The following is a 17926-nucleotide window of genomic DNA, read 5'->3' as shown; positions in this document are numbered from 1 at the left end:
GTGAATACCCACTGATCGTGAACTTAGTGTATAAATCTAAACACTTGCAAATCTGTGCTTTAGACTAGTAGTTCTGGAAATGCCTACAATATGTACTGTACGATTGTAAGAAATATTTGTTGAGTATTTTGGATCACGTGGGACACTACTTTTGAAACTGTATGCAATTTGTATTAATGAATGTGACTCCTGATTGTGTTTTCTCGTGGATATTACATCTAATTCAAAGTGTTTGGGAAGTATGACAGTTGGTCAATTCAAGCTAGTTGACTAAGTGTTGAAACCAAGCTTTGAAAAGATTACATGTGCATTAGCAAACAACCCAGTAGGTGCCCTGACATTATTCATAACCATGCATCATAAGCCTTAGCAAATAACCTAGTAGGTGCCCCAAAGGATGGTATCATCAGCGGATGGAAGATGCAATTATTATTTTCTTCATACCAACAAACATCTTCTTTTAGCCATATCATTGGTAGATGGTCATGGTTCCTAAAATTCAAGTATGATAAAATGCAACATGCGAAGTTGATGGTTTACAGTTCCCATATATACACCACTTTGATTTTCATCTTTGGGTGTCTCGGCCTTTAATTTTCATCTTTGGGTGACTTAGAATTTAATGCTTCCATCATTCTGTCATCTCACTACTCAATTCTTGTTTCTAGTTCATCCACATCAGTCCAAGTTTTGAATTCAACACTTGGGTTTTGTTAACTGAAATTTCATTTTATTTGAGAGAAAGTTTGCAGATGAATCCATCTTTTATGAGGAATCAAACTGCTACACCTTTGTTTCAATTTCATTACATCAGTCCGCACTTCCAATTTAACAGTTAAGTAAGAGTATATTGGCGAGAAAGTTCACAAATGAATACAATAGCTCAAGTTACTAATAAAAAAAAAAACATACAATAGCTCAAGTTACCGATCAAAAAATAAAAATAAAAATTACAACAGCTCAAGTTGGATTTTGCCAACAAAATGGTTGGTGATCTGCTTCAACACACAGTCAATTTTATCATGAAACACCATGAAATTGTGACTACCAGAGCCACAACTTGACCTCCTGCAGGTCCACCGAGAGCAATTACCAAGAGAGTTGCATACCCCAGATTCTCATCTCTTGCTCATCTGGCTCCACAAATCTAGCCAATACATCATCACCCAAGATACTAGACACCTCGCTGCTCAACTACCCATCGTTCTTTCCCCTACTCTTCTTATTTTTGTACAAAAGTGCCATGAATCTACCCATTTTCTTCCTGAAATCAGAGCACACAACAGTAGCCACTCAAGTTTCATTCTAATCTCATGTATACTATATGTATGTTGAATGGTAAAATCTAGATCATGTTCTGACAAACTGATCATGACGTCTTTCCAAAACTCAAATGTGGTGGCTGCTTAATTTTGATTGTTAAAACAATTGAAGACTAACAAATAGTCATCCGATATTTCAATCACCAAATCAACTATATATACTCAATCGATAGCATAAATTAAGATCATACTATATTTTAAAGCAAAAAATTTAGCAGAAGTATTAGTACCCAAACCCAAGCTAACTGAAAAGCCATAAAGAAAACTTCCTTTAGAATCACATATATATTAATACTCCACCACACCTAGCACATTATATGTAATCCAAAGCACATAACTAGCTCTAAGGATCTTATCATCGATTATGGCTATAACCCAAGGTATTGAGTCGCTCTAAATGAACCTCGAGTTCCAATTCGTCTTAAATTTCAGACGAAATCTAAGTTCTCTAATTTACTCTTTAGTGTTTCAAAGCACCAAAACAAGTGAATTTTTGCCTGCACATGAGAAATAATTCTAACAAATAAGATCCAAAATCATTCAATGGGTTGGTAATAATGCCCCTGAGACCATATATAACACTTCTATAAATTGTATAATCCCTATGAAGTCCCAAGTCTGGAAAAAAGAATGCCCTTGTAAATAAAGAATGCACTTTTATTCTAGAGAAACCCAGGTAAAATGATAAAAGTAAAATCTTTATGACAATAGAAGCAAGAGACGACCTTTATAGTGAATTCGTAGATCGATTGGGGCTCCTTTGTGGGTTGGCAGTAGAAGAGCACAAAGAGACGACCTTGCTCAGCGTATAATCTGGGCAGCAGTAGAAGAGCACAAATGACTGTTTGAGATAGCAGAAAGAGACGAAGTTTGGGGCTTTCTCCTTTGCAAATTCGTATTTTGGATGAAAATAGTTGGGGCGAAAACTCCTCTTCAAATTCGTATTTTGGATGAAAATGGTTGGAGCCAAAACTCCTATGTGAAATCGATTTCGTCTATTCTTTTTTTGTTTTTAATAAAAAAATATGAAAGCCACGTCGATAATTGGTACGCAATCGGTACACAGGATCGCTTATATCTAGAAGAATTGTTTTTATTTTAGACTTAAAAGATGTGTGGTTTAGATGATGTCACATTATATATGTAAAATAATTGCTTCTAACAGTATCTTCTATCTATATTTATTCTAAATTTAAATTCAATTGATTCCGTAGAGAAAAAGGGCCAAGAGTTTGGGGGTTAATTAGGGTTTTGCACAGAGCCAGCGGACGAGAGAGAGAGAGAGAGAGAGAGGCAGGATGAGCAGGAGCTTGGGGATACCGGTGAAGCTACTACACGAGGCCTCCGGGCACGTGGTGACGGTGGAGCTCAAGAGCGGAGAGCTCTACAGAGGTAGCATGATCGAGTGCGAGGACAACTGGAACTGCCAGCTCGAGAACATTACCTACACTGCTAAGGTACCCAAACCCTAGATTTTTTTCTCTTGAACTTTTTGTGTTCTGGATGAGTTTCTTGAACCCTACTGTTTGGTGGTTCAGAAAGCTATGCTTCACGAAAACGTTGTGCTCTGTGGTAGGTCAAAATGCTTTAATGAGAACATTTTAGGCCCCTTAGTCTTTGAAGTATTGGTTTGAATATACTTACTCCAGAAATTCTGGGTTAGTTTAGAGTCGAAATCGTCTAAATAGTTTATGCTTGTGGAATGCTTGTGGAGCATGGTGTTTTATATGGAACAATAAAATGGCGCGATGGTTTGGCAGCAAGTCTCTCGTCTATCTTCACACTTTAAACTAGCTCATGTCCTCCTAATTTCATGAGGTCATACTCTTCGCTTCTCAGATTATAAATTTGAGTTATCAAAGAGATTATAGCTTCCTCTAAATACATGGACGGTACCCTTAGGAATACGTGCATATATCGTTCACTGTTTAATTTGAGACAATAAGTTATTTTCCCACCTTATTTAGATCTATCTCTATACCTTATAATCTGCTTAAATTTATTTTCTAATAGGAAACCATGGTTGACAAAAATAGAGAGAGATACTTGGACACAAGCAGGTAGGGAAGGTAATAACCATATATGTATATATATGAAATGAGAATATATATATATATATATATATTTATGTATATATCAAGATATTAAATTACAATTGTTGGAAAGCTAGGGCAGCCAATGCTGTCACTTGCCTGTGTACTTTTCATGCGATTCTCCTCATTACCACGAATATTGGCATAGAAGTAGGTTGGTGCCAGTTTTATGCACATATATTTGAGCTTTTTTTTGGAGACCAAGAGTATAAAATCAAATAATGGGTTTTTGGTTCTAATATAGTCATTCCTTATAACTTAAATGGTTTTTTAGATAAATTATTTCTCTTGTTTATACTCTTGTTCTATTTCCAATGGTTGCTCATTCTTGTTGACTCATCCACAGGATGGGAAGGTCTCACAACTTGAGCATGTCTTTATTCGAGGCAGCAAAGTCAGGTATCTGAATCATCTGTTGTTTTATAAGATGATTTAAATTTCATGTTTCTCAAGTCACATTTTTGTGCTTGTTGCTAGCTTACTGGAATTGTTTTTTAATGATTTGAAATTTTAACAGGTTTATGGTCATACCGGACATGCTGAAGAATGCTCCAATGTTCAAGCGTCTAGATGCCAGGATCAAGGTACCTTTCTGTTTTGAAGTAATTAGATACTTATGAATTCTACATTGCTTTACTTTTTCTGACATGTTTTCTGAACTTGTTAAAGGGTAAGGGTGCGGCACTTGGAGTTGGCAGGGGTAGAGCAGTTGCTATGCGGGCTAAGGTAAAACTCTTCTATTTTTGGTGCGTTTAAGCATTATTCTTTTTGGTCAATAACGTGAAAAATAACACCCATACGCATTTTCATCGTCGTCCTCTCATCATCTTCTGGCATGTCATCAAATTACTGGCAAGTAAATGAAAGTCACACAAATAAGTTTTCAATCTTTTGATGACAGGTCAAGGAATGATGAATTTATGTTTCATTAAAAGGCTTACAAATAGCATTTCTCCAATAACATCTTTAAAATGCAAGTATGATTTGAGATACTGAGTTGCAGCTGTATATTAGAACTTGAATGAAGCGAAGATAATTCATTGTCTTGCTTGTCATAGAAAAAATAATTCAGTGTAATTTGTCACGCATGAGAAAATTGGGAGAAACCCGTCATAAATTTATAATGCTGAGTTTCATTTGCATTAATGAAATTTCTTTTACCCATAAAAATTGTAGAATGCTGCGTGAGCAATGTTTATTCTTTTTCATATTTGAGTGCTGCGTGCCTGCCTGCCTGAGCAGCAAAAAATACTTTGAAATCTTATTTCGTTGGTATGCATGACGTGCTTCTTTCCTTAATGGATTGTAAGTGTCTTCACTTGCATTATTATTATTATTATTATTATTATTTTGTTCTGCAGGCTCAGGCTGCTGGACGTGGAGCAGCACCTGGTAGGGGCGTTGTACCACCGGTTCGGAGGTAATCAACCCCTGAATGGTTTCTAACCTCTCCATTCTAGAGCATCGATTGACTCACAGTTAGTTGCCTTTGGAAGCTTTTGGATCCTGCTCTCGATATCCCCAAAATTTATGTAAAAGAATGCCCCTTTTTGGTTAGGTAGAAAAAAACATGGGAGACTATTTCTGAACCTTAGACTTCTCTTACGTATGCATCTATGTTATGCCAAATTTGTTATAGTCACTTTTTCTTTTCTTTTTTTATCATTTATCGTGTACTACTTTTTTTTTTCCCTAAGCAATCGTGTACAGTCTGTGATAGTGTATCTATCTATCTTATCGAAAATATTTAAAAAGAAAAGGAAAAAAAAAATTATGCATATTTATTGTGTTTTAACCTAACGGTCACGGTTCTGGCTTGCCATCTTCGAAATATTTTCGATGCACTGGCTTAACTTTAGTACAAGATTTACTAAAGTATTGGATGAAAGAATGGGTGATGCATTGAATTTGTGTTTGGCCAAATGTGTAGGATGCAAATAAAATGCCTTGAGAGTTTATTCTTGCTTTATTCGCACAACACAACCAAGCAAATGTACACGATAGGGGGGATATTACACAGTATGATACAGAAGCCAGAGAGGCAACGTAAATCCCGTGAAACTAGTGGAAATAACCATAAAGTTCTAAGAAGCAAATGCAGAAGTTCCAGGGGTTAGTAACATCAGTCGTGGGGCTGGTCAGAATAACCCTAAAGAATCTAAAGGGTAGGAGAGCATTTGGTCCAACCACAGGCCACGATGCAAACTGACCAGCTTTGCACACTGTTTGCTCATTCTCATGTCCTCTCAAGTTTGTCCAAGTCTTCCCGTCCAGAGAGCCCTGAAAATAAATCCATGAGAAAGACATTTCTGAAAATATTTCACCCGCATTACCGTTTCAGGTAAAATATATATATATATATATATTTAACATTCTGACAAAAAAAAGAACAAAAAATAAAAGACGAGAGAAGAAGAAAAATTGATATATCCGGGAGATGGCGCCTGTACCTGGAGATTCCAAGATCTCATAAAAGCCCTTGACCCATCCTGTCTCAAAGTGTAGTAGTTGCACATAAGCTGCATCAATAACCTCTTGCATCAGGATAAAATAAGAGAAATAATTAAAAAGCATCTTGTACACCCTGATGAAAAGAAGGTGTTGCAGGAAAAAGTAAAAATCATAACTTAGACCGACAATCTCTCTACAACTGCCATCTTGTGCCACCCTAATCAAATTGTAGTATTTGATTTGATTTTATTCAGCTAGTTTATTTATTCAACTTCTCCCAATATCCTCTTACTTCCCGCGTATGAGCTTCCATTCCCCATTTTAAATTTTTTTGGGCATGAAACTCAAAGACAGGACCTTCACTAATCAAGAAAAGAATCAGCCCAAACTCGGCGTCGCATAAGCTTAATTGAGTTCATGGAATTGTGGGCATGATACCATTCATCTAACAAAGGCCCAAACAAAGCTGATGCTTAATTTTTATATGCTATTAAAAGCATGTTGCTTTAGTGATAATGACATTCTTTTATAGTGCCTGGGAGAGGAAACTTGGTGTGAAGAACACCATGGTCTGATACGCAACATCATACTGAGTAAGTAAAGAGAATGAAACCTGATGTTCTTCACCAATGTCTACAGCCCACCATGCACATTTATGTCCATCTTCTATGCGAGGCCCAGCAAAAGACGTTCCCTTACATAGGGAAATACTTTTCAGTTACCGTTTAGAGAAGCTTATGGTGCAAACTTCTAAAAAAATTTCCATTCATTATACCTGATAAGTTCTTGAGACCAAAACCTTGGGATCAGTGTATCTTGAAGGGGGACTGCTGGCCGTGACAGTGATTCTCTGAAAAATTCAAATTTACAAGAGATTGGAAGCTGTGTTAAAAATGATTGATGACCTATCAAGATCTTGATATGAGGAAAAAAACTGGGGAAGAAGAACAAGAAAATGACAGGAAAGAAAGAAGAATTAAGAATTTTACCTTGGACAGAACGGGATTTACCCACTGATGTTTCCCATATGATGTGCCTGCGAAGTACAAAACTCCATAGCTGTCTCCATCACAGATGTATTGGAGCTCCTTATAACTAGATCGCCGATGTTGAAATCTCACACTGCAAAAGGAAGACAGTGTCAGCTAACTTGTATTTGAAGATCTACAGAAAGTACATTAAGCCAGACTCATTGTTATGTATTCTGGCTCTAGCTTACAGAACGAAATAATACAAAAGACAATGTCAACTAAATGCTCTTTAAAAGTGTAGAATACTAGCCAAATTCATTATTTTGATAGGTAGGAATCTTAGCAAAATTCATTGTCCTTGGCAACCAAATAAACAATTGTCATCATGCTTTATGGATCTATCTTAGATAAAAATAACAATTTAAGCCATCAGGGAAGCCCCTTGCATCCAGAGATCAGAAACCATCAATAACACAAACATGATGTACTTTTTTGACTTACTTTTGACCATCTTCTGGCCTGGCCAATCTATATTCTACACAATAGATGGCCTCCTTCACCTGTGACATTAGCATTGAAGAAAATCAGTAGGAAACAAAAGTTCCATATGCTCACCAGATAGTGCAATTAGTAAAAAAAAAAAAAAAAAGAAGAAATAACTTACAAGATTATCAAAATTATATATATGCCTGCTAATGCTGCTCTTCTCCAACTGAAAAATCATTACAAATACAGATGAAGTAAAAATAATGAACGGAAACATTCAGTACACTAGTGGATAAATATCTATATCAAGGGGCATTAATACCTTCTTAAGCAAAGCATGCGGAAGTAATGGAAATCGCACAAATGGCAACAGATCCTGAACTGACTGAAGCCTTTCCCCAAAAAGCTGTTTAGGGGCTGAAGTTATAATCAGCTCATCCACCATCTCCCATCCATACAATTCCTTTGCTTTCAAGCCCCACATTAAGATTGCATTGAGAACTTTTTCTTCAGAAGTGACTGTCAAATCTGGATGCTGTAATACCCGCAATGTAGAGTATACAATATTAACAATTGACTTTTCAGAAGTACAGATATAGAGTTTTTAAGAGAATTATTACCAGGCTGCCCAAACTATCAGAAAGAAAATGATTCATAAGTATTCTTATATCTACTTTGTACTTGTGATTTTAGCTTAAGATGGAGAATTTTCCTTTCTCAACTCCAAGCAATGGTAGTCTATCTCAAAATCCGAAATAAATGGGTCCAAACATCTAAATTGCGATCAAGATACTTGAGAACATTCTCGGCATTTTCTCCAACAACTAACCAACATGGTATACTTGTGTGGCAAACGCTCTTTGGTCCAATACACTCAAGTTACCAAACTGACCATTATACCACTCATCAAGCTGGAACCATACTCCATTTGTAGAACATTGTCCTTTTCTATTTTTTTGGTTATTGGCGCACTTTTCTTCCAAGGAGAGAGTATATCTGCTCTTATCTAGCTATCTTAATCCTAGAACGCCAAACTCAAAACTAAGAAGAGACATGAAAAGTGAGAACCAACCTGAATGATATTGCTAAAAATTGTCTCATCTAGTAAGACAAAGTCAATGCTTGCGGTTGTACAGTAATCAAAGTGCATTGCAAATTTCCTCTGGCACATTTCTTCGATAAGTTTACATGATGGTATCGACGTAACCACTTCGAGAATTGGACATACTGAGTCCTGCAACAAAGTTCAATGGTTAGCTTGAAAAAGCAACAGTCCAATTACTTTGCCAAAACTGTCTGCTTCCTCGTCCATTAAACTTGTGCATAATAGAAAAACTCGTTGTATGACCTTCTTCCACTAGGAGAACTCCATCCCTGCATGTAATATGTACATGAGAGGTATCAATATTAATAACTCATTCACACAAAGCGGATCTCTTCTCTCTTTTTTTTTTTTTTTTTTTTTTCAGAAGTCTGGAACCGCAAGTCACTTGTCCGTCTTTGACTTCTAGTCATAGAAGTAACTTACTGTAATAATAACAAGACAAAAACGATGATTTTAACCACTATCAGAAAACTAAATTATGAGGCAAGATAAGGGTTACCAATCTACCTCCGAAAGGCATTCTAAAAGTGTTTTGCAGCATTCCTGATGGAGAAGAGTAACTCCAAATTGATCGGACAAAAGTAGAAGTTGGAGTAATAAGGAACCAGAACCCATGATTGCCTCCATATCAAGTTCACCGCTATACATAAACTCGAGCATAGCTTTGAATGCTTCTGGTAACACATCCCTTAACGAAACCTCTGAGGACATTGTTTCACTCATTCCATTAGTGAACATCTGCCAGTTCAACTTTTTGTTTAATAGCGAATCATGTGCATCGGTAAAAGAAAAACCAACCAGTTGCACAAGGAGCAATGAACTATTAAAATGTCATCTTTCAAAAGACGTGCATAAAGAAAAACTTGTTACTCTGTTAAATCTATATGCCACGCTTTTCGAGTAGTTTCTGTTAACCACCTGTGCATTGGATGTGGACACAAGCAGATTACCAGCATTGTTCGACCAAAGAGATTAGAATTTGAAAGAAAATTCACATTTTTGCCCCATTTAAGATACTTAAGGATTATCTGTGGTTTGTCGTAAATTTATTGGAATGTACACGAGCCAAAAAAATTTTGAATTTTACAAGCATTAAATAAAAGATAATTATGGGGCTCAGAAAGATTATCACACAATTTCAATTGGTACTTTTTTTTTTTATAATTGAAGCACAAAAAATATCTAATCCATTTAAAATTATTTATTTCATATGAATCCAGTTCACCAGACAGAAAATACTAGCTATCCCTGTTCAGAAGGGAATTGCTAGACTACAGGAAGATTGCAATTATTGAAGGTCGGAACTTTTCATCATAAAATGTCCTTTATGTCATGAAAGGGGCGAGGGAGACACACAAGGATGAATTTGGCTCACCTTTGCAAATGGAAAACTCCATAAACTAAGAACAATTTTATGTGGCTGGGCAACAAGACCATGACCCTCGATATTGATGTTCACATCACTGTATTTTCCGGTTAAGAGCAATTGTTTGAGCTTTTGCACATTTACTGGAAGTCCAGAGGGGAAGGTTGCACAACAGTGGGGCCGATTGCTTGGATATGATAATACTACGCTCTTTCCTGAGTCAAACAACTTTTTATTTAGTTTAAACCTTTCCATGGTCTCTTCACACTGTTTCACTAATGGTATCACTTCAAAATGCAAGCCCAAAGCCCTCAGGGGACCAAGTTGTGACTCTGGAATCTGCATTAAACATAGACCCGACCATTGTTATTGTATAAGTCTCCATAACAAAGTTACAATTGCCATATTTGAGAGACTAGAAAGTAAAGTAATCGAAATTTAGAAAATTAATGTACCTGGGTCTGGCCTGTGTAGATATATTGAAGAAGTGCATGGAGAACTGGATAAGTTACATCATGCAGCCGGACAACATCTTCAGACGAACTCAAAGGCCAATTACCAGATGCTACCAAGATAGCCTTGTGAGCAGGTACAGGCCTTTCCTCTGTACCAATAATGAAAACCATATCAGATAACTCCCAACTCTCAAGAAAATTCTCAAGACCCCAGTTCGCATAGCCCATGAATTCATCTTTAAGTTCTTCTTCCCCATCCTCCTCACCTTCTACTTCACCACAATCCACATGCTTCCACAAAGATATATGATTGTGCGTTAACGGCAATACATTCACATTTCTGTATCCAACATGTTTATCCCAGCTACTAAGCCCAATATACCGAACACTACAATTCGGGTTCGAATCTAGCCATTGAAAGACAAGATTCTGAAAAGGGTATCTTCCCTTGCCAATACTAATCAACCCATCATAGATACTGATCCAATAGCTTTGAAACGCCGAAGAACAGCAAAGGCCAACACCCGCCACATCAACCACAGTTTTCCCATCTACCTCAATTTTCAACCTCTTATTCCTGTGACTACCTAATATGATTGTATAGTGAGGACTATTATCTCTTTTGTAATGGTAGTGCTGGCTTCCCACATTCTCCCGGAACACCAGGGTAACATCGTTGTGAGCAAAAGCTTCAAAAGCTACACAGCCCCGGCCGGCTTCCCGAAACTTCAAATCCTTTCTCCAGGCACATTCGAAGGGTGCCACAGTGAGGAATTTCTTCTCTTTCATTTCGATCATTCTTCCTTGTGCAATAACCCAATACTTTTACGCTCCCGAGGCACTTAAAAACTGGAAAACTCAACAATATCAATAGGAACCTCAAATGCTGAGAGAGACACGACTATCTGAAGGAGAAAGAAAGAAAAGGACAGATTTTTATTAGAGCAACAAGACAACCATCTTAGATTCTAAGACAACTGGCTCATGTGAAAATCCCCCCCCCCAAACGCACAAGAAGGTGAAAATTGCGCTAAAATTTGACCATTACCGTTACTGTAAGAAACTGACATAAATTATTTGGGGAAGTTAAAAACATCGCTATCTACGGATAACCCAGAAATCGCTAGAAACCTCCCAACTTGACACAAAAAGATCTAAACCACGTTAACGACAAGAATCACTCAGAAACTCGCTATCAATCCTACACCACATTCTTATCCAGGTACATGACTGGTACAAAAATATCTACAAAGAAAAACTTCATACAAGGCCACCAGAAACACAGAAATGACAAAGAAAAGCTATGGGTGCTGATGGCAATAGGTGGGGGAGGAAATCAGGTATGGATCAAAACCCACCTCAAAATTGCGTAAAAAAATGGGAACTTTGTTTTCCGTGGCGGGTACTTCTCTTACCTGATTAAAGATTCATGAGGGCCATCTCTGTCTGTCAGGGAACCAGAATCAGAGCCAGGACCAGTGCACAAACACGGATATTTTTACAAATTGGAGAACAATTATGAATAAGTGGGCTGCTATTGATAAAAATAGTGGTAATTTGGAAGGTTGGCATTTGGGGTAGGATGCGCGATGAGTGGACTTTCTTCAGAAATCGACCTCTGGCCATGAAAGGGTCTGACTGACGTATGGTGAGTGAAACGTGGCAGATAGTGCGTGGCAGCTGGGCATAGATAGAAGCATTTTTTTGGACTCTCCGTTTGGGATTTTGCTATTCTCATATTTCCTTCCTTTTTCGGTTAACTGGGGGAATAACGTCACAAAACTCAAGCGTTTATCTTCTTGGAATGGTCGCAAATTAATCGAGCCAGCCTAGAATCCATCCCTTGCCTCGTTTCTCGCTCCTCAATATTTTGGTGAGGAGATTTAGACGAAAATTAAAAATTAAAAGAAATATTATTTTTTAATATTATTATTATTTTAAAATTTTAAAAAAAATATATTATTTATTATATTTTATATAAAAATTTAAAAAAATTATAATAATTAAATAAGATAAATAAAATGAATTAAAATGAATTTGAAGACTTTGTATTCAAACTAGACCTAAATCAATATGATTAAGATTAAAAACTTTATATATAATTATTTTTATGTATCATTTATACATTCTATTAATATAATTAATTAATTATTTTTAATATAAAATAATTATTTTAACGAATCACATCACTAACCCTTTGAAACATAACTCTTTCAGGAAACCGCAACTCCTATAATTACACGTATGACACTGCTTGTCTACCTCAAAGATCATGGCCAACTTTTCAGCACGTGGGCTCCACATGCAAAAACAAGCTAGCTTGTGTACTCTACGAATTTTCCTTTAAGGTTGAGAATTTAGATTGTTTTAACTTTTCACCACGTGTTTCGACTCTGAAAATTTTGATAATTTAATTTTTAAATATCATTTACATTAGGGGTGGGTAGCGTGGCGGGACCTCTGCTGTCCCACCCCGCTTCCGCTCCGCCCCAGCATGACTGGACGGGTAACCCTAATCCGCATCTAAGACCCCTAACAGGGGGTGAGTGGCGGGGAGGGCCCAACCCCGCCCAACATTTCCCCAGCCCCGCTTACATTTATATATATATATATTACATACATATATATAAATATAAATATATATTTATATTTTATAAATTGTGTATATATAAATATATATAACAATTTGTTAGATTTGTTCACAAAATATGCATTAACAAATTTAAAAATTACGTAATTTAAAAACTAATACACTATAATTTCACAAAATATGCACTAAAAAATTTAAAAACTACATAGTTTTTCAATTATAGTCATATTTACAAAATTTAAATTTATAATTTGGATCTAAAAATGTATTTTTAATTATTTTTACACTTAGAAATAATTTTTAAATCAAATAAATGTAATTTTTTTTTTAAGTGAAAAGAGGCAGAACGGATTGAGAATCTACCCCGCACCCCGCCCACCGGGCGGGGTGCCCCGCCCCCGCATCTCGGGGGTAGGGGACGGGGGTGAAAACCCCGCACCCCTGCGGGGCGGGGAAGGGGTGCCCCCGCCCCGTAGAAGGCGGGTAGCACACCTAATTTACATATAAAATATTTTTTAATTTTTAATTTTTAATTTTTTTTGTCTAATTATTACATAATCATTATTCAAACATAAATATTAATACAACTTTTATAAATCTAAAAATAAAACATAAAAATCAACACAATTTTATAAATTTTAAAATAAAAACTATATTAAAAAATTATATTCAAATAATTTTATAATATTTTTATTTAACTTTTTCTCTATCATTCCCATAACTCAATAAAATATTTTCCCTAAAGCATTTTACTATTGTTCACAAAATTATAAGATACTTAGGTCTTGTTTGGTAACAAGATATTCTCGGATATTTTCAAAATTTCTCATAATTTCCTTCTTAAATATTACTCAAATACAAAACATTTTTTAATTTCAAATCTTCAATATTTTTATTTAATCATTATCCAAACATAAAACCTAGGGTAGTGCTACATCCAGAAACTCGCTATCAATCCTACACCACAATCTGGGTCCCGAGACTTATAATCCTTTTTTTTTTTCATGCATTTTTTAATCTCATTAAACATTTTAAAACTTGCATCGGCCATGTCAGCCATGCACCAGTGGGCAGTACCAACAGGCAGTAGGGGTGCTACCCGCCCCCTTCCCTGCACCCTGCCCCGCATGGGGCGATCCTGGGGGCGGGGTGCGGGGAGGATTCTGGAATCCGCCCCGCCTCTTTTCACTTAAAAAAATACTATATTTATTTTATTTAAAAATTATTTATAAGTGCAAAAGTAATTAAAAATATATTTTTAGATCCAAATTATAAATTTAAATTTTGTAAATATGACTATAATTTAAAAACTATGTAATTTTTAAAGTTCCTAGTGCATATTTTGTGTAAATTGTAGTGTATTAGTTTTTAAACTATGTAGTTTTTAAATTTGCCAATGCATATTTTGTGAACAAGTATAACAAATTGTAATATATATTTACATATACACAATTTGTAAAATATAAATATATATTTATGTTTATATATATGTATATAATATATATATATAAATGGGGGCGGGGGCGGAGCGGAAGAAATGCGGGGTGGGGTTGGGCCCTCCCCGTCACCCGGCCCCGCTAAGGGCCCTAGATGCAGGGCCGGGGGGGGCCCTCCGGCGTGGGCGGAGCGGAAACGGGGCAGCGGGGGTGGGGCCCTCTGCCCACCCCTAACAGGCAGCCCCACACCCAAGCCCATGCTTAGGCCATGCCAACCACATGCACAATGCCCATGGCCCATGCCAGGGGCCAGCTTAGGCCACCAAGGGCCAATGACGTGGGCTCCACACTACTATCACTTATTTATTTAATTATTTATTTTATTTATCAATGGACCTATTAGAGTTTCCACTTTGTAATCTCTATAAATAGGACCTTTAGCGCCTTAGTTTGCATATTTTGGCAAATTTCCTAGGTGGGCAGATTATTTGTTATTGAGATCACATTTTCGGTGCTTGGCACTTGGGTTACTTGGGTGACATTCGTGAATCTCTAGTAGATGATCATCACCTTGCAATTCGTGAATAGGCGTTGTCCATTTACCAATCTTTGATTCATCACCTTGTAATTTATGAATAGTTGTTGAATCGTTTATCTATCAATCTTATGAGTATTTCTTTTGTTCCATTCAACTATCTATCCTTGTTCTTAAATTTCCTAGCTTATTCATGTATACTTTTTTGCATATCAAAATATCCATATAAACCAAAAAGAGTCTTCATATTCCTTTGTTGAGTCCATTCATCCTTTGTTTATACAATTTTCTGCGTGTTCATAAATATTTCCATTGTTCATACATTGTCTTACATTTTCTCATCTCCCAAACACTTCCCACGCCCACCTCATTGTTTACCCTACTTTTCATATTTGGCCATATCCCATATTTACCCTTGATTCAATCCTCCATTGACCTAGCCGAAATCCCTTTGTCTCCATCTTTCCATAATAGACCTAGCCTCAATCATCTTCGTAAACCCTAGCCGAAACACTTGTCTTTTATAAACCCTAGTCATCCCTCAAGAGTCTCACTTGGCAATTTCCCTAATTTTAGGAAAGTTGACTCATCTCAATCGCACCCCTTAATTCTAGGAACTTCCTTAGAATCACTTCATTCCTAAAATCCCTCAATTCCTAGAATCTTTTAATTCAACCAAAGACTTCCATCTTCTTGCCATATTCAAATCTCATATACCATATCCAATCCCTTAAATCTCTCATTTCTTAATATCATTCAATTCTTTAAATCTCTCAAATCCTTCAATCCATCTAGTCAACCAAGACCTTCTTCCTATTGCCAAAACTGAACCACCTTCCCATATTTGATCCTACAATTTAGGAATCACATTAACTACTCCCCAAAGTCGACCAACCCTAGCCTCACTCTTCCACATCATTCTCAAACCCTAGCAACTCATCCTACACTTCAACATTAAGCCAACTCTTCCCAATCTCGAAATCATCCTTAGCTACCACACAAAACCCTAGCTACACTTCACCATACCAACCATAATCATCATCTAAGTGGCCCCAACATTAAGGGCACCTTCAAGCCGTCCACATTGCATCAAACACTCATAATCATCACTTAAATCATCCAAACTCATCATCATCATCATTCCATCACTAAACACCATACATTCATCAACCTAAAACCCCCATCATACGTGCCACTATTGCTCAAAGACCAAGCAAGAGGGCTAAGGCATTCGGTCATCACAAGGAGAACCAAGGCGAGGACAACACAACACAATGTTTAGGGACTAGACCAGGGTCCCTAACAAACTGCTCCTCCTCACGGAACACCAAGATGTCTTTGCCTGAAATCATGAGGACATGCCTGGAATCGACCCAGAGATCATGTAGCACCACTTGAGCATGGATCCAAAAGCCAAGGGAGTAAGGCAAAAACATTGAAACTTCAGCACTGAGAAGAATACCGCCATCGCCATAGAAGTCAACTGATTACTCACGGTGGGCTTCATATAGAAGGCACATTATTCGGATTGGTTGTCCAATGTGGTGTTAGTAAAAAAACAAAACGGAAAATGGAGAATGTGTATTGACAACACTAACTTGAACAAGGCTTGCCCGATAGACAGCTTCCCGCTATCTAACATCGATCTGATTATCGACTTCACGACGGGTCATTGCATGCTTAGCTTTATGGATGCCTACACCGATTACAACCAAATCCGCATGAAGCAGAAGCGAGTCATTGCATTCATCACCGATCAAGGATTATACTGTTACTCTGTCATGTCGTTTGGATTAAAACACATAGAGGGCCACCTACCAGCATCTGGTTGACCGCATGTTCAAGAATCGAATAAGAAGAAACATGAAGGTCTAAGTCTATGATTTGCTGGTCAAAAGTAGAGCTCCCAAGCAACATCTTGACAATCTCTGTGAAGCCTTTACAGTATTGAGGCAGTACTAGATGAAATTGAACCCCGCGAAGTGTGCCTTCGGTGTAATCTTCGGGAAATTCTATGGGCGTCAAAAAAGTAAAGGTGCGAGTTGATTCACAGGTAGTGTGCTCAATTAAGTACGAGGGGAGTTCGCTATGAAAATCGAGAAATTGAAAAAGTATCTTAACACTGATGGAAGGCGAGCGTGCCCACTTTAGATACTTTCAGATCCAACAAGTGTCGAGAGCCAAGAATCAAAAGGCAGATAAGTTGGCGTGAGCGACATCCAGGCAAGAAAATTCTCCTCTGCCAGAACAAACGGTGATCAGGACTGTCGAGATACCCATCGTGAGAATTGAAATTGTAGAAGTAAAGCCGGGAGCTCTAGAATGGGCATTAAATATTATCAAGTACAGAGATGCCAATGAGTTACCCGACAACAAAAGGGGAAGCTAGAAAGATAAAAAAAAAAATAGAGTAGCATGTTACACTCTACTCGAGGGGATCCTGTATAGAAAGGGGTACTCCACACCTCTCCTGAGGTACGTCTCATTATAAGAGGCCCAATACGTGCTAACAAGAGTACACGAGGGAATCTGCAACGACCACTCTAGGGGAAAGGTGGCAGGCAAAGTAATTAAGGCGAGATACTACTAGCCTCACGCCCTCCAAGATGCCGAGGAGTACATGCGAAAATATAGGAATACTCCAAAGTGCCTCATTGCCAACCAGAGGAACTAACGTTGATCACATCACTACGGCCCTTCGCTCAGTGGGGAATTGACCTAGTGGGTCATTTCCTAGTGGGTCATTTCCCAAGGGTAAAGGAGGGGTAAGATTTGTAGTAGTGGCGGTGGACAACTTCACTAAGCGGGGTAGAGATCGAGGTGTTGACAACAATCACGGCAAACAACATCACGTGTTTCTTATGGAAGACTGTAATTTGCAGATTTGGCATCTCCCGTATCATCATATCGAATAATGGAAGACAATTTGATTCTGACCACTACCGAGATTGGTGCCGAGAACTAGGGATCAAATTTCGATACTCATCTCCAGGACAACATCAGTCCAACGGGCATTTGGAGGCCGCCAACAAGACATTGATGGGTATACTAAAAAAGAAGCTCAGCGACAAAAAAGGCACCTGGGCAGGAACTGTTTGAAGTTTTATGGGCATATC

At 37.5% G+C, this 17926-nt stretch overlaps 2 protein-coding genes across 3 annotated transcripts; one reads left to right on the top strand and one right to left on the bottom strand.

The window, feature by feature from the left end:
- Positions 1-2519: 2519 nt before the first annotated feature.
- Positions 2520-5053, top strand: LOC121260033 (small nuclear ribonucleoprotein SmD3b). The gene is made up of 5 exons (XM_041161895.1): positions 2520-2779; positions 3762-3814; positions 3933-3999; positions 4085-4141; positions 4777-5053. The coding sequence occupies exons 1-5, from the start codon at positions 2621-2623 to the stop codon at positions 4837-4839; spliced, it is 399 nt and encodes a 132-aa protein (XP_041017829.1). The 5' UTR covers positions 2520-2620; the 3' UTR covers positions 4840-5053.
- Positions 5054-5350: 297 nt separating this feature from the next.
- LOC121259959 (BTB/POZ domain-containing protein At2g30600) lies at positions 5351-11851 on the bottom strand. Of its 2 annotated transcripts, XM_041161797.1 has the most exons (13): positions 11665-11851; positions 10250-11154; positions 9804-10133; positions 8936-9166; positions 8396-8557; positions 7646-7858; positions 7502-7549; positions 7339-7397; positions 6856-6988; positions 6642-6716; positions 6480-6560; positions 5866-5934; positions 5351-5695 (listed from the first exon to the last, which is right to left on the bottom strand). In XM_041161797.1, the coding sequence occupies exons 2-13, from the start codon at positions 11045-11047 to the stop codon at positions 5477-5479; spliced, it is 2418 nt and encodes an 805-aa protein (XP_041017731.1). In that variant the 5' UTR covers positions 11048-11154; positions 11665-11851; the 3' UTR covers positions 5351-5476. The 2 variants fall into 2 exon arrangements, with proteins under 2 accessions (XP_041017731.1, XP_041017732.1); XM_041161798.1 differs by lacking the exon at positions 11665-11851 and having other exon boundaries at positions 5441-5756; positions 5829-5934.
- Between the last annotated feature and the right edge of the window lie 6075 nt (positions 11852-17926).

This window comes from Juglans microcarpa x Juglans regia, chromosome 4D (assembly GCF_004785595.1).
Source record: "Juglans microcarpa x Juglans regia isolate MS1-56 chromosome 4D, Jm3101_v1.0, whole genome shotgun sequence".
NCBI classification, from domain to species: domain Eukaryota; kingdom Viridiplantae; phylum Streptophyta; class Magnoliopsida; order Fagales; family Juglandaceae; genus Juglans; species Juglans microcarpa x Juglans regia.
This window is presented reverse-complemented; position numbering and strand designations above follow the sequence as displayed.